This window comes from Marmota flaviventris, chromosome 5 (assembly GCF_047511675.1).
Source record: "Marmota flaviventris isolate mMarFla1 chromosome 5, mMarFla1.hap1, whole genome shotgun sequence".
In the NCBI taxonomy this organism is placed as follows: Eukaryota; Metazoa; Chordata; class Mammalia; order Rodentia; family Sciuridae; genus Marmota; species Marmota flaviventris.
Genome location: NC_092502.1, coordinates 32,987,521 through 33,008,940, shown reverse-complemented (window position 1 = coordinate 33,008,940; position 21,420 = coordinate 32,987,521). Strand labels below are relative to the sequence as shown.

The 21,420-nt window shown below is 37.7% G+C and overlaps 1 protein-coding gene across 2 annotated transcripts in view; it reads left to right on the top strand.

The window, feature by feature from the left end:
- Rad50 (RAD50 double strand break repair protein) overlaps positions 1 to 21,028 on the top strand; it is a 98,471-nt gene extending 77,443 nt beyond the window's left edge. For both annotated transcript variants that reach the window (XM_027949635.2, XM_071612101.1), the window contains 4 exons: positions 14,682 to 14,767; positions 15,301 to 15,443; positions 17,993 to 18,126; positions 19,376 to 21,028. In XM_027949635.2, the coding sequence (XP_027805436.1) occupies positions 14,682 to 14,767; positions 15,301 to 15,443; positions 17,993 to 18,126; positions 19,376 to 19,562 (550 nt within the window). In that variant the 3' untranslated portion in view covers positions 19,563 to 21,028. The remainder of the gene's footprint in view (positions 1 to 14,681; positions 14,768 to 15,300; positions 15,444 to 17,992; positions 18,127 to 19,375) is intronic.
- Positions 21,029 to 21,420: the final 392 nt, after the last annotated feature.

Genomic DNA, 21,420 nt, shown 5'->3' with positions numbered 1-21,420 from the left:
TAGTGTCCATTGTGATATTTTGTTTTTTATCGCAAATTTTAGTAATTTGGGTTTTCTGTCTCCTTCTCTTCATTAACATGGCTAAGGGTTTATCAATTTTATTTATTTTTTCAAAGAACCAACTTTTAATTTTGTCAATTTTTTTGAATTGTTTCTTTTGTTTCAATTTCATTGATTTCAGCTCTGATTTTAATTATTTCCTGTCTTCTTTTTTTTATGTGGTGCTGAGGATCAAACCCAGAGCGCTAAGCAAGTGCTCTACTGCTGAACCACAACCCCAGCCCAGATCTTCTTCTTTTTTTTTAATCCAATCTGCCAGTCTGTGCATTTCTGATGAGTTTAGGCCATTGACATTCAGGGTTATAACTTAGATATGGTTTGCATTCCCTGTCATTTTGGTTTGTTTTTGGTTTTTAACTTGAGTTGGTGTCTTCTTTGATAGGATTTTCCTTTAGTGTAGTTCCTCCCTTTGCTGATTTTTATTGTTGTTTTTCATTTCCTCCTCATGGAATATTTTTCTGAGAATATTCTGTAGTGCAGGCTTTCTTGCTGTATATTCTTTTAATTTTTGTGTATCGTGGAAGGTTTTTATTTTATCCTCAAATCTGAACTTAATTTTGCTGGATATAAGATTCTTGGTTGGCATCCATTTTCTTTCAGAGCTTGGTATATATTGTTCCAGGATCTCCTAGCTTTGATGATCTGGGTTGAGAAATCTACTGAGATCCAAATTGGGTTCCCCTTATGTATAATCTGAAACTTTTCTCTTGCAGCTTTTAAAATTCTATACTTATTCTGTGCTTGGCATTTTCATTATAACATGCCTTGGTGTGGATCTTTTGTAATTTTGTGCATTTGGTGTTCTGGAAGCCTCTTATATTTGATTTTCCAATTCATTCTTTGTGTTTGGGAAGTTTTCTGATATTATGTCATTGAAGAGATTGTGCATTCCTTTGGTTTATATCCCTGTGCCTTCCTCTATCCTGATAAGTCTTAGATTTGGTCTTTTCATGTTGTCTCATAATACTTGAAGGTTCTATTCATGGTTTCTCACCATCTTCACTGTGTGATCAACTTTATTTTCAAGATTATATATTTTGTCTTTGTTGCCTGAGGTTCTGTCTTCCGTGTGATCTAGTCTGTTGTTGATGCTTTCTATTGAATTTTTTTTATTTGGTTTATTGTTTCCTTCTTTTCAAGGATTTCTGTTTATTTTGTTTTTTTCAGAGTCTCTCTTTCTTGAAGTAATCTTTTACTACCTGTATTTCCTCTCTTATCTCTTTGTTGGAGCAGTCAGTTGTTACCTGTTTTTGGTATCTTAATTCATTCTGTGTTTCACATATCATTTTAATTATGTGCATTCTGAACTCCTTCTCTGACATTTCATCTACTGTACTGTCAATGGAATTTATTATTGCAGCAGCTTGGTTTGTTTGGGGCACTTTTCTTTCCTTGTTTCTTCATATTGTGTATGTGTCTTCTTCTCCAGCAGTGTGGATTCACAGTATTATAGTTTCTACCTTATAATCCTGTAGTGTCCCTGTAGGTTTCCAATAACTTGCCTGCAGGAACCTGGATGATGGTCTTGTAGGTCTTGGCTATTGTCACTAGATGGAAGCTGGGAGGCGGGGCAGGAGGGGTACCCAATGGGAGGACCCAGCCCAAGCGTTGGTAAATGTGGCACTGCTCCTACCAGGTGGCAGGCAGGTCAGGGTTGCTCTACTCCTACTCCTTGGGCTTGGCTGGTGGGGCCCCAGTTTTGTCATTTTTTGACACATACAAATTGTACACATTTATTGAATATGAAAAGATTACTTCATGTGATGTTTGATACATGTATATATTGTGTAATGGTCAAATCAGGGTAAATATACCTACTCTTCCTACAGTTATCATTTCTTTGTGGTGAAACATTCAAAATCCATTCTTTCAGCTTTTTTGAAACATATAGTATATTATCATTATAGACACTATACTGTGCAATAGAACACCAGAATTTATTTCTTTTAATTCTATCTTAGTACCCATTAACCAACTTTTCCCCATTCCTCCATCTCCCCTGTCTCTCCAGTCTTTGGTAACTACTATTTTATTCTCAGCTTCTTTGAGATCAACTTTCTTAGCTTTCAGGTGAGTGAGATCATATGGCATTTTTCTGTGTCTGGTTTATTTAACTAAACATAACGATCTGCATTTCCACCTGTGTTGTTGAAAGTGACAGGATTTCATCCTGTTATGACTGAATAGTATACCATTGTGTGTATTCACCACATTTTCTTTAATCAGTTGATGGACACTTAGGTTGATTCCATTTCTTAGCTATTATGAGTAGTACTGCAATAAACATGCGCATAATGTCCTTTTGACATATTGATTTCATTTCCTTTGAACTTTCAGTAATAGGATTGCTGGATCATATGGTAGCTCTATTTTTAACTTTTTGAGGAACCTCTATACTGTTTTCCATAATAGATGTATTATTTACATTTCCACCAACACTATCTAAGGATTTTCTTTTCTCCATATTCTTACTAATCTTTTGTCTTTTTGGTAATAGCCATTCTAACTAGAGTGAGGTGATATCTGAATATGCTTTTAATTTACATTTTCCTAATGTTAATGATATTGAGCATTTTTTCATGCACACCATTGACCATTTGTATGTCTTATGAGAAATATCTATTTAGGTCTATTACCATTTTTTAAATTTTTGTCTTGTTTTTAAGGGGATTTGGGGGGGTTGTTGTTTTGTTTTGTTTTTGCTATGAGTTGGGTACCCATTTCTGAGTATTAACCAGTTGTGTAGTTTTTATGTATTTTCTTCCATACCATAGATAGTCTCTTCACTCTGAGGATTGCTTCCTTGTTGCACAGAAGCTTTTTAGTTTGATGTACTCCCATTTGTCCATTTTTGCTTTTGTTTCCTGTGCTTTTGGATGTTTTCCAAAAAATCTATAGATCTCTTGCCTGTTTCAGTGTCCTAAAACACCCCTGTGTTTTCTTTCAGTGAAGTGGCACCCCCTTTCTCCACAAGGAAAGTCTTAACTGGGCTTCTCCAGAAATCTTCACCATGACTGATTTTAGGACTGTCAGCAAAAGAGTCTCTGCAAAAGAGTTCAATGTAGATAAACTTCCTATTTTCGTGTTGCCCTATTTTACTTGGCCACTGGCCAAGAAGATACCAGCGCTCCAGATGCTGGACACCCCCTTACTAGTTTTCCATAATAGATGTATTATTTACATTTATCTTATTATTATTTACTGCTGTCTTCAGTGCCTTGCCTCTTCTGTCCCTACAACATCAGTAGTTTCATAGTTTCAGGCTTTAACATTTAATTATTTTATCTATTTTGAGTTGATTATTGTAGAGGATAAGAATAGATCTAGATTCATTCTTCTGCACGTGAATAGATATCCCTTTTTTGCTAGGTAGAGAGCACTATCTATCGAAGAGACTGCCCTCTCCTCAGTGCATATTTTTACCACCTTTATTGATCAGTTGACTAGAGATGCATGGGTTTACTTCTGAGCTCTCTATTCTGTTGCATTGGTCCATTTGTATGGTGTTTTAATTATTATAGCTTTGTAATATATTTTGCAGTTAGTTGGTAAAATGCCTTCAGCTTTGTTGTTTTTGCTCAAGTTTACTTTGCCTGTTTGGGGAATTTTTGTGGTCCCATATGAATTTTTAGAAAATTTGTACTGGTTCTAAAATATTTTGATAGGGATTGTATTAAATCTATAGATCTCTTGAGGTAGCACAGACATTTTAACAATATTGATTCTTCCATTCTCTTAACATAGGATATATTCCCACTTTTCTTGTGTCCTTTCATAAATGTTTTATGGTTTTCTTTGTAAAGATTTTTTCTCCTCTTTCATGAAATACATTGCTAGGATTTTGTTTTCATAGCTGTTGTAAATAATATCGCTTTCTTGATTTCTTCTTCACATAATTTGCTATTGGTATATAGAAACATTACTTATTTTTGTGTGTTGATTTTGTATCCTGCAACGTTGGTAAAAATTAAGGTTTTAGAACAAGAAATAAGCAAGACTTATTAAAGAATTCTTGCCCAGTAAACTACATATATTCATATTTTTCCTTTTTTATTTTTTCTTAAGTAATTTTCTTTAGACTTCTCCTATGCCTGCAGGAGACATTTTACTTTAGTTCTTTAGCAATAGTTGTTAGGAATCCAAAAGACTCACACCAAACATTCTTTGAACACTAAGGAAGGGTAGACCCAGGTCCTGCTGACAAGGACATTTTTAAGTTTACTTAAAGAAACACAATTCAAAACAGATTTCTCTAGTAAGAACCTACTGAATGGGGTAAGATAATTTAAATTGGTTGTGATAGAAAAACAAAGCAGGGAATTACAAAGCAGAAGTGGACTTTGTGTGAAAGTTGATAAATTTTTGCCTTCATGAAGCCTCAAAATTCCATAATACATGGTTAAAAGTACTATCCCTTAAAACTGAATTTGAATTTGAATTCTGTTATATTAAGCAAATTATTTATATACCCCAAGTTTCCATTTCCTAATTTTAAAATGGAAAAGAAGGTTTTAAATCCTTAATAGCATTCAGAATGGAGAAAGTTAAAAGGAAAATTCAGGGGTAGTTTTGAGTTTAGTCCATCTTTCTTTGTCATATTCTATTCTTTAATATGAGGGTTTTTTTCATATTGATTATGACCTCTTAGTTTCTGATTCTGCTTCTTTTTTACAAAACTTAAAGATTATTGATTTTACTGGAAATATTGTGTTCAGTATTTAATCCATTTTCTTTTTAAAGCTGTTCTCTTTTTTCCACATTATTTTGTTGATGCATTATAGTTGAACATAATGATGGGATTTGTTGTTACATATTCATATATGCCATGATATAACAATATAATTTGGCCGATATCACTCCTCAGCACTTCCTTCCTCCCTCCTTCCCCCTGCTCCCTTTCCTTTGGTCTACTGACCTCCCTTTGATTTTCATGAGAGCCCTGCTCTTCCCCACACCTTTCCTTTACTTTTTCTTCTCTTGCTTTCACATTCTTTAATGTAAGTTCTTAAACTGTATTCTTTAATAGCACTAATGAACTCCACTGGAAGTAAATATAGATTTCTTTTGTTCCTATTTGGATTTTCTTAAGGTTTAATTGTCCCAAAGTTGGCTATGCAAAGGAGACACTAATATTAATTGAATATTTACTGTGTGCTTGCCATAATCTAATTTAATTGCTATATCTACCCTGTAAAAAATAAGTATTTATTGGCGAGATTAAGTAGACTGCCCAAGATTGCACAGCCAAATGGCAGACATAAAATTAGGTCTCAGACCTAAGAGTTGTGCCTCCTCCCCTGCCAAGATGCTACCATGGTAGCCCATTTTATAACCTCTTAAAAAGTAATTTTTATATAATAGGGTTGTAACTTTACTTAATTCATACTTCCTGATTTATAGCCACAGAATCAACTAATTTTCACATATTTTATAACAGTTCAGTGAGGCGTATCCATATGTAAATATATATTTCATTATATTAGGATTTTGGGTGCTTATATCATTGCTTGATACTATTCTGGATATAAGTAAGCAAATAGGAATGAAGAAACAGAAAATTAAAAAAATAACAATGATGGTAGGTGTTACAAATTAACATTATGAGAATAACTGAGGGGCTATTTGAAGGTTTTTCTAAGGTAAGACACTCTCTGAGAATGTGACATCTAAGTTGGGACCTAACTGATGTGAAAGATAACAAAATTCAGGGAGCATGTGCTCCAGGGGTAAAGTATGTAATATAGTGGTCCCAAGACCAGTATGAACAGGACATGTTCAAGGAACAGGAAGAAGGGAAGTATGGTCGAAGAGAATCAGAGGTGGATTACTGATGGAATATGTCATGGCTTGTGTAGCCTTGGAAAACAGTCTGGTTTTATTGTAAATAGATTTGGAAGTCACTAGAGGGGTTAAGGCAGGAAAGTAATATAATCCAATTGAGGGCTGGGGATGTGGCTCAAGCGGTAGCGCGCTCGCCTGGCATGCGTGCGGCCCGGGTTCGATCCTCAGCACCACATACAAACAAAGATGTTGTGTCCGCCGAAAACTAAAAAACAAGAAATAAATATTTAAAAAATTCTCTCTCTCCTCTCCCACTCTCTCTTTAAAAAAAAAAAAATAATAATAATCCAATTGATAATTTGAAGAAATGGTACTGGCTGCTATGTAGAAAACACATTCTAAGGAGCGTGAGGAAGACTGCTATGGCATCCTAGGAGATGGCAGTGGACTTGGGTTGTAGTAATAGAAATGGAGAGAAGTGATGGACTCAGGATTTGTTCTGGGGATAGAGTAGACAGGCCTTGCTTCTGAATTGAATGTAAAGAGGAAAGGAAAATCAAAGATTATGTGTACCATATTTTTACTTGAGCAACAAAGCATTAGGGAAACAAGTTGCCATTCTTGAAACGGAAAGAATTTGGGAGGGAAAATGAAGAATTGTATGTCAGACACTTAAGTTTGAGGTGTCTATAGACTTCTTCTAAGTAGAGAAGTCAACAAACAGTTGGATATATAATTCAGTCTAGAGTTCAGGGGAGAGAAACTTGGGAATCATTGGCATAAATGTGGCATTTAAAATCATGGAATGAGATTACATGTGAGTAGACAGAGAAGGGAAGTAAAGATTCACTATATTTACAGATAAATCAGTAAATATAGTAAATTATTGCTAATGAGATGGTAAAATATTTTTAAAGGTGCAGGATATTGAAAACCAAGTGGAAAGAAAATACTTCAAGAATCTAATTAGGGGCTGGGGGTGTCACTCATTAGTGAAGCACTTGCCTAGCATGCCAGTCTCTGTGTTCAATTCCCAGCACTGCCAAAAAAAAAAAAAAAATGCTATTGAGAGGTTGAATAAGATAAAGACTAAGACTTGACCCTTGAATTTGACAAAATGGAGATTGTTAATGACTTTAAGCAATAGTGAACTGAGTTGGGTAGGCAAAGTTGGTTTTGTTTTAAATTCAGTTATAAATATTGTATTCTGCAGCAAAATCAGTTTCCTTTTACTATGCTTTCCAGCAATTTTGGCCAGCTTAAGGAACAAAGTTGGGCTGTTTGCTGAAATCTGTTATCTGGTAATCAGATGGATTCTTCTAAATGAAAAGAAAAGAAGTAGTACAAATTTCCCCAATACAGTGTCTTTGTGGGCTTATACTTGCAAACAGTGGACTTCTCAAGGTTTATACTATGAGCCTAAATTTGCCTTCTTCCCTGGAAGAAAATAAGGTCTAAAATTTCCCTTATTGTTTCACATCTTAGAATAAGGCATACTGTCAGTGTAATTGTTGCATTCAGTTGTCTATTTAAGGTAACACAGGAAATTAGCAGTGCATTTTCAAGAAAAGCTGATTACCATCTGTTATTAGTAATCATCTAAAAACATCACTAAGTAGAAGCATTGGCAATGGTCAGAGACACAGCAGACGAGAAGAGGAAAACATGCATCATTTAGAATGTATTACCTCATAGAATACATCCACTTAAATGATTTTGGAATATTATCAATATTATCAATAAAGGTATAATGTTCTACCCTATGCCCAAAATATTCTACACATTTTTTCCATACTAGAGGCTAGGTTCTGAGATGGCCAGAAAAGTGGTCTTCACAGCAGGAACAAGAACCCTACGTGGGTGTGAGCCTGCACTTCTGTAATCCCAGCCAGTTGGGAGACTGAGGCAGAAGGATCGCAATTCAAGGCCAGCCTGGACAACCTACCAAGACCCTGTCTCTAAAAAAATTAAAAGGGCAGCTCAGTGGTAGAGCACTTGTTTTAAGTGAGCTGAGGTTTGATTTAATATCTATTACTCTAATTGCTTTCCTGGGTAGGCTTAATATGCTGCTTCAATTGTGACATGAGGCTGGAAGCCATGTATGCTTAGGAAGAAGGTAACTCAGAGGCTCTGAAAAGCTTTCCCTTAAAGGCTAAGTATGGGAAGCATTGGATACCAAAGTTTAGAACCAAAGGGAATATTTTCTTGATGCTGGGGCAGAAGCTCTGGTTGAAAGAGGTGTCAAGAATAATAGAGTCATCTAGGCATTTAAAGGTAAAGGGCATGTCTGCATACAGAAGGAAAAGGGACATAGATGGAAATAGCTCCACCACTGGCACATGTCTGTGTTGTGCTTTATTTTACAGTTCTGAGATTCAAACCTGTGGCCTCATATACATAGGCAAGTGTTCTACCACTAAGCTTCATCCCCAGCCTGTTGTTGTTTTAATAGACTTTATTAGAGCAATTTTAGATTAACAGCAAAATTGAATTGAGCCGACAAAAAAGTAGAGATTTCCCATGTGCTCCCTGACCTCACACATTAGTAGTACCCTACATCAGTGATAACATTTGTTATGCTCTGTGAACCTATGTTGACATTCCATAATCCAAATCCATTGTTTGCATTAGTTCACTCTTGGTAGTATATGTTCTGTGAGTTTTGATGAATATCCAATGGCATTTATCTACCAGTATAGTATCACATAGAATAGTTTCACTGGCATGTGTCTTTTTGTCTTTCTGGCCTCTTGATGCCTCCTTTTAAACAGGAAACATATTAGACGTTTGTCATTTGTGGGGATCACATCCTAAGACTTTCATAGATCACCAGAATTATAAATGCCACTAAAACCAATATGTGTCCTCAGCAAATGCAATATATTTTTGCAGAATTCTTAATGAAATCTTTTTTAGACTCTTAATGAGTATTTAAATATAAGACTAAGTAATTTATAAACCATTATTTTCATAGATATTAGAGCTTCTTGCTTTCTTTTGGGAACCAGGTTTCACACACACAAAAAAAGCATAGCACTTCACATGAGTGGTATGTGTAATTAAGAGATGTGCACACTGCCGTGGTGGGGCTGATATATGTGAGGTAACTACTTGCCTCCAACTGTATCTAGCCCAGGAAATTCAAATCTTTGCTTCAGGAGAAGGTCATAGACTTTTATGGTTAATCTTTAAGGTATTTAATACTAAATACCTACAAAAGCCAGGATGTAATTCAGTGGGACAGCATTTGCTTACCATGTGTGAGGCCCTGGGTTCAATCCCCAGCAAAAAAAAAAAAAAAAAAAAATCACGTGTTCAATGTGTGTGAAGTTAATTGGTCCACTGTCAGTCAGCAGTCAGGTCCCACAGGGTTCTTGACATGGTACTGTTTCACAGCTGCTCTTTCCAAGGCCTCAGCCTAACTCTTCCCTATCACTGGTAGCCTCCTGTACCTCTGATGTCTTACCACTCCTTACACCCTTACATACACTCTCTTCTGTTTCTACCAGGTTAAGCTTCCAAAAGGTGGCAGTCCCTATTCCTTTCATTTTAGGAAACAATTCCATACCTGTCTCTTCCCATTTTTAGCTCTCACTGTTCACTATATTCCTAAGCAAACTCTGAATAGTTTTGTTCCGTTAAGGTACACCACATTTTCCTATGCCACTTCTCCTCCTCAAAATACTGCCTTGATGAAACCCTTTCCAAACAGATATTTTTTCCTTCCTTTGTACTCCACAACACTTTACCACTAAACACATTCAGCTTTGTATTACAGATAATTTCTGCCTCCCCACACTTCATGACTATGCAAATCATAGGACACACTTCAGACTAGACTTAGCTTTATTTCCATGACAGTGTCTGCTGTTTATTCATCACTTCAGTATTACATCAGTGACGTATTTTCATTTCCCTCACAGTGTCTTTACATGTAGTATTCAAATATATCTGTTTTGTTTTTATGTGAATGGTATCACGTTTTTCTGTTGTCCTTTTTCATTTAACACAATTCATTTATATTCATATATGTTAGTACCTCATCACTTTTTTTTTTAAGAAAGAGAGAAGAAAGAGAGACAGAGAGAATTTTTTAAATATTTATTTTTCAGTTTTCGGTGGACACAACATCTTTATTTTATTTTTATGTGGTGCTGAGGATCGAACCCAGCGTCCCGCGCATGCCAGGCGAGCGCGTTACCACTTGAGCCACATCCCCAGCCCAATACCTCATCACTTTTAATGGTTTCATAATCTAAATGGATATTACCTACCTTATTTAACTATTGATGGACATACGAGGAAGCTTTTAAAAGTTGGCTACTACCAATTTTGCTGCAGTGTGTATCTTTGCACACTTATGCAGATATACCAGAAAGATATCTGAAGTTACTGGGTCAGGGGGTATGTACATTTTTAACTTGTTAATGCCTAATTGCCTTCCAAAAACATTTATTAAATTTATTTTTCCACCAGTAATATATGAAAGTGATCGTTTCCAAGTCTGCCTATTATTATTGGCCATTTTGGTTTTTGCTAGTCTTTTGCACACAAAAAATGCTTTCACTGTAATTTACATTTCCCTCCTTATTAGTGAGGTTAAATTTCTTTTAACTTTCTTTATGGTGTCATTTGTGACTTTTAATTTTTACATAGTCAAATCTTTAGTCTTCTTACTTATGGCTTCTTAATTCTGTGCCTTAATTAGAAAAGTCTTCCCCATCTAAAATTATAGAAATGTTTTCTTCTGGTAGTTTTACTTTTTTTCTTTCCTTCTTTTTCTTTAAGATGCGTTCTAACTTGTTGTCCAGGCTGGGCCCAAATTCCTGGGCTCAAGAGAGCCTCTTGAATAATATAGCTATAGACCTGTGCCACTACGTCCAACTTACTTTAACATTTAATCATTTTCTTTTTCAGTTTTATTTTGGGTTTTGATGAAGAGTAGTTATAGCATTTTATTTTTTTTCTTTTTTCCAGCCATGTTGAAAGTTTTTAGGTTGGTTTGAAATGTCATGCCAAAAGTTTTATATGTATTAGACTTATTTCTGGATTTTCTTCTTGTCTACCAATTGTTGTTTTTTTGGTACCGGGGATTTAACCCAGGGGTACTTAATCACTGAGCCACATCTCCAGCCAGTTTTCTTTTCTTTTTATATTTGAGACAGGGTCTTGATAAGCTGCTTAGAGCCTTGCTGAGGCTGACTTTGATAAGCTGCTTAAGTTGCTGAAGCTGACTTTGAATTTGTGATCTTCCTGCCTCTGTCTCCCCAGCTGCCGGGATTACAGGCCTGGCTTCTATCAACTGTTTTATTCTTATTACCAAAATTTTATTCTTTTGCATTGTTTCTTAGAATTTTAGAATCATACTGTGGGTTCTATTTTTTTTTTTTTTTTTTAACTTTTGGGATTTCTGTTTGGATTGCCTTTTATTTATGGATTACTTGGGGAGAATACATAACTTTGCAATATTGAATCTACCATTTTGGACCTTTTACTAAAAGTCTCTTAAATCAAGTTTTTGTCCTATTATAATATTTTATGGCTTTTTCTTCTAGATTATATACTTTATTGCTGGATTTTTATGTATTTTATAGTTTCTATTGCTGTTTGAATAGGATCCCTGTTTTTTTTTTTTTAATATTTATTTATTTATTTTTTTAGTTTTCAGTGGACACATCTTTGTTTGTACGTGGTGCTGAGGATCGAACCCGGGCCGCACGCATGCCAGGCGAGCGCGCTACCGCTTGAGCCACATCCCCAGCCCCAGGATCCCTGTTTTTTGATTGTCACTTATAATGTTGTTAGCTGTTAGAATACTAAAACTATTAATTTTGTGTATTTATTTATAACCATCTTATTAGTCTTAATTTTTTAGTTGACTTTCTTGGATTTCCTAAGTATACAATTGTATCACTTGTAAAAACAATGATAGCCTCCACCCCCATCATTTATGCCTCATTTCTTTTCATTGTCTTACTTAAATAAACGGTTAGAGATCCCCAGGACATCATTTTAGAATGGCCATAATAGTGAGCATTTTCTCTAGTTCTTAGCTGTACAAGGAATGCTTCTGTATATTTTAAATTAAATCGATAGCTTGCCATAGGTACCTGAGAAAGGAATTTTATCAAGTTAAGGAAATTTTCTATTTTTTCTCTTATTGAAGATTTTTAATCAAAACTCGATGTTACATTATATCAAAAGCTTCTTTGACATCTATTAAAATCATTTTTTTATGTTGTACTATTCTTGCTTTCTTGGGACAAATACCACATGGTCATGTGTTCTTTATATTACCCTCACTTACTAAATTTTGTTTTATTTTAGAGTGTTTCTTTTTATTTTCATGCACATAATAGGCCTGAACTTCTTTTGACCTCTCTTCACTTATGTTTTTCCTTGCTGTTTAATACTTTATATAGATGGTTGGGAGCTAGGTCTGTCTTGAGGCTGGTAACTTTAAAGATGAAATATTCACTACCTGTTCAATTTTTGCTACCATAATCAAGGACTGTTAATATCATGCCCACTTTTCTCTGATCTGAAACAACTTACTAATTTTTCCATTTATTAATGGTAAGTGGAGATAAAATCTAACTCCTGGTATTGTTGTCAAGATCCAATGAGATGATGTGGCCATTTAGCATTGTTGTGGCTCAGATAAATGTCCATCAGTAATAACCACTATAATTGTTACTCCATTAGGTTGATTTTATCTTAGTCATCTCCAACTGTTGCACAGTATGGTTGTATAACCTCCATAGAAAGATAGAGGACATAAAGATTAGCTTATGATCCAGCCAACAGTGGTAGACATCAGCTCCCTCTGATACACCCCTGGTGGGTCTGGATTTTGTGTCTTGGCAGACCTACCTGGCTAGAATAATGTACCACCTCTGCTCTACAAGGGATCAGGATAGACTGTGTGCCTTGGACACTCCTGCTCTACCTGGAATTTGTTTTCCACATTGGGCATGCTTGCTTACATTAATTATTGAAGATTTTTAACTCGAATGGAAAAATAACTTTTTTTAAAAAAAAGTTCTTTGAGGGGCTGGGATGTGGCTCAAGCGGTAGCGTACTCTCCTGGCATGCGCGGGGCACTGGGTTCGATCCTCAGCACCACATAAAAATAAAATAAAGATGTTGTATCCACCGAAAACTACAAAATAAATATTAAAAACAAATTCTCTCTCTCTCTCTCTCTCTCTCTCTCTCTCTCTCTCTCTCTCTCTCTCTCTCTTAAAAAAATCTTAAAAAAAAGTTCTTTGAAAAATCAGGATCATAATGTACAATGCTATGGAAAGACAGTCTTTTTTATACAATTGGCCCAAGCACAGTGTGTGATTTTTTTATTTTGACTTTTTAGGAAATTCTTAGATGTTTTATCTCTCTTTTTTTTTTTCTTTTCTTTCCTTTTTTTCAATATTAGGGATTGAACCTAGGGCCCCATGCATCTAGGCAAATGCTCTACCCCTGAGCTACATTTCCAGCCTCCATTTTTATTTTATTTTGAGACAGATTCTTGTTAAATTGCCAAGGCTGGCCTTGAACTTGTAATCCTCCTGTTTCAGCCTCCCACATAGCTTGGATTACAGACATGTGCCACCAACCCCCGACTTATCTGTCTTTTTGAAAGTAGCATAAAGTAGAAAATGGAGACTTGTTGCATTCTCATCAAGAAGCAGAATATGTTTTTTTTTTTTTTTCCAGGGTTCACTACTTCAATAATCCCTCATCTGATATTTAAAATGTATTTACGTTGAGTCATTTCTTTCTCTTTTGCTGGTGAACCAAGAGATCATGAAATGATTTTGCAGAGGCAGTAGCATTACGTTCAGTTTCTTTTTTTGTATATATCAGATAAGAGGCCTGCAAATGGAAGTAAGTCCGCCTCACATCCTTTGTATGGTGATGGCAGTGATGTTTGCCTTTTAATCATCGGAGTGACATTTATTAGTTCATAAACCTACTTCCAAAGAACCTAAGGTCTTTTTGATGAAAGGTGACTATAAAAGGACTATAAGAGGTTTTTGACAGGCTACTTTTATTTTTGCAAACATTCTTCTTTTTAGTGTTTAGGAACTACTATCTTAAAAGAAACTTGGGGGCAGGGACATGCCAGAACCAAATGGAAGTTAATGCACTCATTTAGAATTAGGATTTCTGAATCTGTAATTAGGAAGGCAAAATAAAATTTTGATTTAAGCTTCTAAATCACCCTCTCTGATTTAGAAGAGCCTCCTTCTAGTTGGAAAAAAATTCACAGATCTGAGGAATAGAAGCAGCACAAGGGGCCTGGCTTTTGGTAAACCTTAATAATAAGAGAAGAGGAACCAAGAAGTAGTTTCCTAGATTCAATACTAGTGGAACAGCAAGGTTTTGGTCCTATTTATTTTTTTCTAGTTCTTTTGTTTTGTTTTGTTTGGGGGTTTTTTGTTTGTTGGTTGTTGGTTGGTTGGTTTGGTACCGGGGATTGAACTCAGGGGTGCTTAACCACTGAGCCACATCCCCAGCCCTATTTTGTATTTTATTTAGAGTCAGGGTCTCACGAGTTGCTCAACACCTAGCCATTGCTAAGCCTGTCTTTGAACTCGTGATCCTCCTGCCTCAGCCTCCCACGCTGCTGGGATTATAGGCATGTTTTGTGCCCAGCTTCTTTTTCATATTCTGTTTTTGTAACTCAGAGTTTTAGGGAATTATTTCATGATATTATGTTATTTGTATTATTATATATAATTATATATTTTGACATACATTAGTACAAATAATTAGACATCTTTTATATATAGTAGTACATATTATTGTTCCATTAAAGTACCAATGGCCTCTTTTTCCAGAGCAATAATGAAATTTCACAGTATGAAAATGGAAGAAATCAATAAAATTATTCGTGATCTTTGGCGAAGTACCTATCGTGGACAAGGTAATTAACATGGTGTGTCACAAACACTCTTCACAAAGCCTTCTTCATAACTTCTCCCCGTATGACCTCTCATTGTGCAAGTATTACCTCCTTGGACCCCTTTCTGAACATCTCTTTGAGATTTTCTAAGAAATCTTATCTTGAAACATAGCAAAAAGAAAATGCAAAGTTTTCTATTCCAAAGCCTGATAGGACTTACATCCTTGGCTGCAGTAGGCATGATATTTAGCTGATGACATAATAGGTTCTATTGAAGTGTAGATAGAGATAAACCCTGATGCGATAAGAAGAAAACCTGCCCAAGGAAAATCTTAGAGAAGCAGCAGAGGGGTTGGGTTATCCAAATTGCTTCTAGCCAGACTGCCAGGGTCTTAAATCTTCCCAGCCAGAGAAATAAGTTCAAAATCAGCCAGTATTTTCCCCAGATGAAATCAGCTTCATGTGTTTCTCCTAGGCTTACTTGATGTAGAAAATGACAAAAGGCTGCAGAGGGTAAAGTATTTTACACTAAAGTATTTTTCTTTCTGCATCAGATATTGAATACATAGAAATACGATCTGATGCTGATGAAAATGTATCAGCTTCTGATAAAAGACGGAATTATAACTACCGAGTGGTGATGCTGAAGGGAGACACAGCCTTGGACATGCGAGGACGATGCAGTGCCGGACAAAAGGCAAGTATCTCGGAATTCTGACAGGAAGAGTACCAGAAAGCACCCAGGGCTGTCCTTGATGGTAGGAAGCTCTTTTCAGCATCTGTGGTTACCCTCTCCTAATGCCAACCAATATTTCCTACAGCATTCTGTATAGTGGCTTTTAAGAGAAGGGCCTGAAGGGTCTCAGGATAGGCTTGTGTAGAGAAAGAGGCTGAACCCATTATCATTTCACAGCATTCCTTCTCAGAGTAAGGTCACTCACTGCCTTATCTACTACTCTTTAATGTGCTACCAAGAAAGAAAAAGATACTTGCAACTGTAAGACATATTCTGATTTCAGAGAAGTAAAAATTCAAAATTAATATTAATTATATTAGTAATAGTAACTATACTATTAATCATAGTAGTGTTAACAAGCCAGATTCTAGGCTGCGCCAGATGAGACATTCCAGTAAATGAGAGAATCTTCTTGAGAAAATAGCCCCCATATAGAACCAACCTTCTACCACCCTAGCCTAGCTTCTGGACCCACAGACCTCAAAAAGAGGGCTCTTGTCATTCAGTTGCCTTGATGCCCACAGGGGTTTCTGTTACCAGCACCACATACACAAGACACAGTTGTCAGGTCAGGCCAGCTGGCTCCACATGAAGTCTCTGGGTGGACAGCCCTGCTTGGATATGGAGCACAGAGCAAAATCACAAAGAAGAATGATATTTTAAAGAGTCAGGATAATGGGGTCTGCATCCTGGGGTAGAAAGCTAGGTCCTTTCACTGTGCACAGGTTTCTACCAAACACTTCTCAGATTAGAAGTAGATTATACTTCATATACCTCTGGACCCTGATTTTCATAAAATTTCAAAAAAGAAAAGTATGCCCATGTTATCTTAATTACTTCTATAGTTTTTTGCTTAAAGAATATACCATGCAGCTAGGCATGGTGGCACACACCTATAATCCCAGTGACTCAGGAGACTGAGGCAGGAGGGTCGCAAGTTCAAAGCCAGCCTCAGCAATTTAGCAAGGCCCTAAGCAACTTAGTGAGACCCTGTCTCAAAATAGAAAGCACTGGGGATGTGGCTCAGTGGTTAAGTGCCCCTGGGTTCAATTTCTAGTCCCCCACACATAAAAAAGAATAAACCATGCATGTGTGTATCATCAGCCCAGAGAGCTGATACCAATTCAAGACATCTGCAGATTACTATCTAAATTGTAGTCTGCAAAAATGACAAATTTATGATCTATAATCAGTATCCCTATTTGCTTTTGTGATTTTTTTACTGTTAATTATAAGTGAATTTGAATCAAGATACCTCTAGATTTAAAATGCTTTCAAAATTACTTCCTTTGTATGTGCATGATACTGGGAATTGTCCCCATGCATGTTCTACCACTGTGTATCCCCATCCCTTTTTATTTTTTGAGAAAGAGCGTAAGTTACCAAGGCTGGCCTCAAATTTGTAGTCCTCCTACTTCAGCCTCCTGAGTAGCTGGGATTACACGGTTGCCTTACTGCACCCAACTCAAAAATACTTTCTGAGCAAAAATAGATTTACTGTAGATAGTAGTAATTGCTTTGTGGTAGTAATTGCTTTCTTGGCATTGGGAGAGAAGGAAAAACAAATGGTTTGGTGGAGGTGGGCCTCAACTGTACCTAACACTGGCTTTTGCTGAGGCTTTAGAGGCCATTGTGAGTGGGTGGTAGTAAAGTTGGCAGCAGGGGATTCAAAGGCAGGAAGGAAGTACCTGTCCCCGAACAGGGAAGCAGTGGCCCTCGTTTCTGCAAGCTGCTGGCCTCCCTGGCCATTATGAGAATGTGTGTACTACTACAAAATCAACTCACTCACAAATTCAGTAGGAGAAAGAATTTATAACTCACATAAATGTACTTTATATTTCACAGAATAGTCCTACACTATTAATTCTGTGTTCCTTGTACTCTCAGTTGGCTTTATTTGAGTCTGAGGGTTTTAGTATTAGGTTTCTGTTAGTCATGAAAGTGCCTAATAGTTCTAGTTACTTGGATTTCCTGCAGGTAAGCGTAAACAAAACCACACTTCTATACTCATCCTGATACTGTGACCCATGATTGTTTTTTCCCTCTTACTTTCTCAAAATTATACATACAAACATTTCAGTGTGGACCAGAACACAATACCTGGTACCAAGTCTCTTTATCAGAAAACCATAAAGGTCAGGTGAAGACTTTTTAAGATCATAAATCTTATACCTTTATTAAAATTATTTGTTATAGCCAAGTGGTAATGCATCTCTGTTGTGAGCCTGTGGTTTCAAGTTTTGATTATAGCTGATATGTTTTTTTTATTGGCGGGCAGGGGGAGAATCAGTGTTGCATTTAGCATTTTATTTCATTGCAAATGATGGGCGTGAGCATGCAGCTGATGGCTCACCTTCCAGAGGGACATAAGAACCTGGTTGCAGGCTGGGCTCTCCCACACAACAGCAATTTCTCTAATGTCAGTGACTTTGTGACATTTACTCACCTTTGCCTTCTGAAGCAATCGTGCCAGTCTGTGGTATGCATCTCACTCCTGGGCTTTTCCCCAGGTGTTGGCCTCACTCATCATTCGCTTGGCGCTGGCTGAAACTTTCTGCCTGAACTGTGGCATCCTTGCCTTGGATGAGCCAACAACAAATCTTGACCGAGAAAACATTGAATCTCTTGCACACGCTCTGGTTGAGTAAGTGTCTCACATTTGGGAGATTGTGATAGTTTTGATCAAGAGAGTTGTGTGGGGTGAACTCCACCTAGATGTGTCCTTCTTGGGGAAACCAGTCGGTGACAGACACTTTTCCTTTTGATAGTAATTCTTCAGATTCCCTTGAAAATGAAATAGTGAACAGCAGCCCCAGACATGTCCTCCTGTGAACCCACACGTCACAAACAGGAGTTGGTGTGCCCTGCTGAGATGTTTGTACATGGTGGTAGTGGGTTTAGGACTGTCTCCCAAGCTTTTTACAGTGCATCAAACAGCTCTGAGGAACAACAAAACTCGTATTCAAAAAGCACACTAGTGATTAAGTAGACTGCCGAGGGTGAAACTGCACGCACCTTTTACCACATTCACCTGTGTGGGCGCAGGCTCCAAGGTTGGGCAGCTTTTGCAAAGGCCCTCAACCCTGAGGTAGAAGGGGATGTTTGGGGGCACTCCCGACTCCAGGAAGACTTTCTGGCAGAGGTGATATTTCCTGACTGACAGCACAGCATGGGCCAGGGGCCCTAAGCAGCAGGGCCATCCTCAGTCTGCTCTCAGTAGTCAGGCAGGACGAGCAAGGAAGGGCTAGTGCTTTAGAAACTCAAGTGCGTCCAGTTTCAGGCAAGAGATAAATAACTGGTTAGTCTTTCAGGTCTCAGTCCCAAAGCTGGTTACCTCATCATATAGATGAGCAAAAAAGTGTTCCCAGTGTACCCACTCAGGTGTCCTGTGTGTCATAGAACGGATGCATCTAGTGACTAGTGGTGACAGAATTCTAAGTAGACTCAGCTCTGAAGAAAGCAGTGTTATTCCCCTGTCTGTCATCTTTTTTTTAAAAGAGACAGCTAGCAACAGGTCAGGAAAATGTAGGGGAAGAAGTTGAGGAGTTGAGGCATTCCTCAAACGCCTCCACCTTCTTTAGTAGGAACAACTTTGCGATCTAGAAGAGCAAGTCCAAATTCTTGGCCTGGTTCTTACGGGTCCCTAAGGTGGAATCAGCCATGCATCCCCACTGCCTGGACAGGAGATGGGACTCCTGCCTTACTGGCTGAAGGCCCCTGACCACCACCACCACCTCAACTTCCTGCAGGGTAGCCAGAGGCCCTGACATACACAGCACAGGAAAAGCTTAGTTGCCACATGTAGCAGCAGTTCATGTGTCTGACAAGGTTTGTAGTGACTTTTCCAAATTTTTGCTCTTAAATCATAAAATATTCTAAATATATTGTTTCAGGATAATAAAGAGCCGCTCCCAGCAGCGTAACTTCCAGCTTCTGATAATCACTCATGATGAAGATTTTGTGGAGCTCTTAGGACGTTCTGAATATGTGGAGAAATTCTACAGGATTAAGAAGAACATTGATCAATGCTCAGAGATCGTGAAATGCAATGTTAGTTCCCTGGGATCTTATGTTCATTAGCTGCTTGTTTTTTTTGATTTTGGGTTTTGTGTGTGTGTGTGTGCGCGCAGAGGATTGAACCCAGGGCCTTGCAATATTAGCCAAGTACTCTACCAACTGAGCTACAATCCCCACCAGCTGCTCACTTCTGATATCAACTGAACCAGATGAAGAAACATTCTTTAAAAAAAAAAAACTTGTGTCTAGAATGTTGAATGTTTAAGAGGTTCTGAGATCATAAAGTTGTTTCACATGAAATTTGGACTGATTTCCTAAACTGTGTCCCCCTGCAGCAGCCTCTAACAGCCTACAGGGCTCAGCAGCTTTACAGTTGGACTCAGTCACTCTGCTTCCCTCCATAGGATAAATAAATGTCCCCCTCCCCTTGCTGTTAAGAAGGATGGGCTCCCTTAACTGTAAATCTGTGCAGGTGACCTCTCTGCCTGGGCCTTGGTTTCTCCTAAATCTGAAGTAGTTGAATGGGGTCTTAAGTTTTGACAGAAACCTTAAGTAGTTATCTCATTGAGTACCCACCATCTTCTCTCTCCACACACCTGCCAGATAGTCATCAAGACTCAGGGCTCTCTAGAGAGGAAATTGCCCACTTGAAGCCTGATCTGTCCACCATGCAGAAGGCAGTCATTCTCCTCTGCATCTTCTGTGTATCAGCTCAGCCTTACCGTCAATCCCAACTACTCTTCAAGGGCAGGTCCCAGTGTGGAAGGCAAGCCAGGCTCACAAATACTCAGGTCCTGCCTCCAACCAGACCTGGAAGAACAAGCCTCTCATTTCCACTCTTGATGACAATTCTGATAAAGCCCAATACTCTTTTCCATGGAATTGTCAGCTAACATCTTGAAGCCATTTGCAGTTATTCTAATGCTTCCCAGTCACACTTTAGAATTCCACTTTGTGGAGTTTTGTCAGAGTCATTCAGAACTGTGTTAGATCTTGATTCAGTCAAGCTTTGGGCAGATCTGGTAAGCATATTGTGTAGTCTGCCTTTCTCATCCAGGGTCCAGAAGCGGATTGAGCCCTAAGGTCCTATATTATCTGTGCTCAGGCTAAATAGTGGCCCCCAAAGACATCCAGGTCCTCATTCCCTGAACCTTTGAATATTACCTTATATGGCAAAGGTGACTTTGCTGAAGTGATGGAAGCTAAGGATCTCGGAAATATATTATCCCTGGGGTGGTGCTAAATGTAATCATAAGTAACCTAATAAGAGGGCGGCAGAGGGAAGTCAAATTACAGGAGAAGGTGATGTGTTGGTGGAAACCGACCAGAGAGATGCACTTTGAAGATGGAGGAAGGGCCGTAATCCAAGAGATAGAGGCAACCACTAGAAGCTGGAAAAAGTAAAGAAGCATTCTCCCCTCAGAGCCCACAGGAGGAGTCAGCCCTTGACTTTAGTTCATTGAAATTGATTTTGAGTTCTAGCCTTCAAAACTGTTAAAAGAATAAATCTGTGCTGTTTCAAGATGGTATATTTTGGGTAATTTACTACTCAGCACTAGGAAATTAATATAGAAATCAGTTTCACTGCATCTAAAATGATACTAGTTATGTACTATCCTTGAAAGAATTGAGAAAGGAATTGCTTAAATCATGTTCTGAGGTTCATATAAGAAGCCTGGTTGAGAAAAGAAGGTCCAGAGTCTCACCCAAGCTGGGGAGGGCCAGGTAACAGGGTATACCACTCCAACCTTTCAGCTCCTGCCTATTCCAAGCCCGTCTTGTGATAAGGTTCAGTCATCCTACTTAGTTTTTTTTTTTTTTTTTTTTTTTAATGACACAACACCTTTATTTTTGTTTGTTTTCATTTTATTGTGGTGCCGGGTATTGAACACATTGGCTCATGCATGCAAGGTAAGCACTT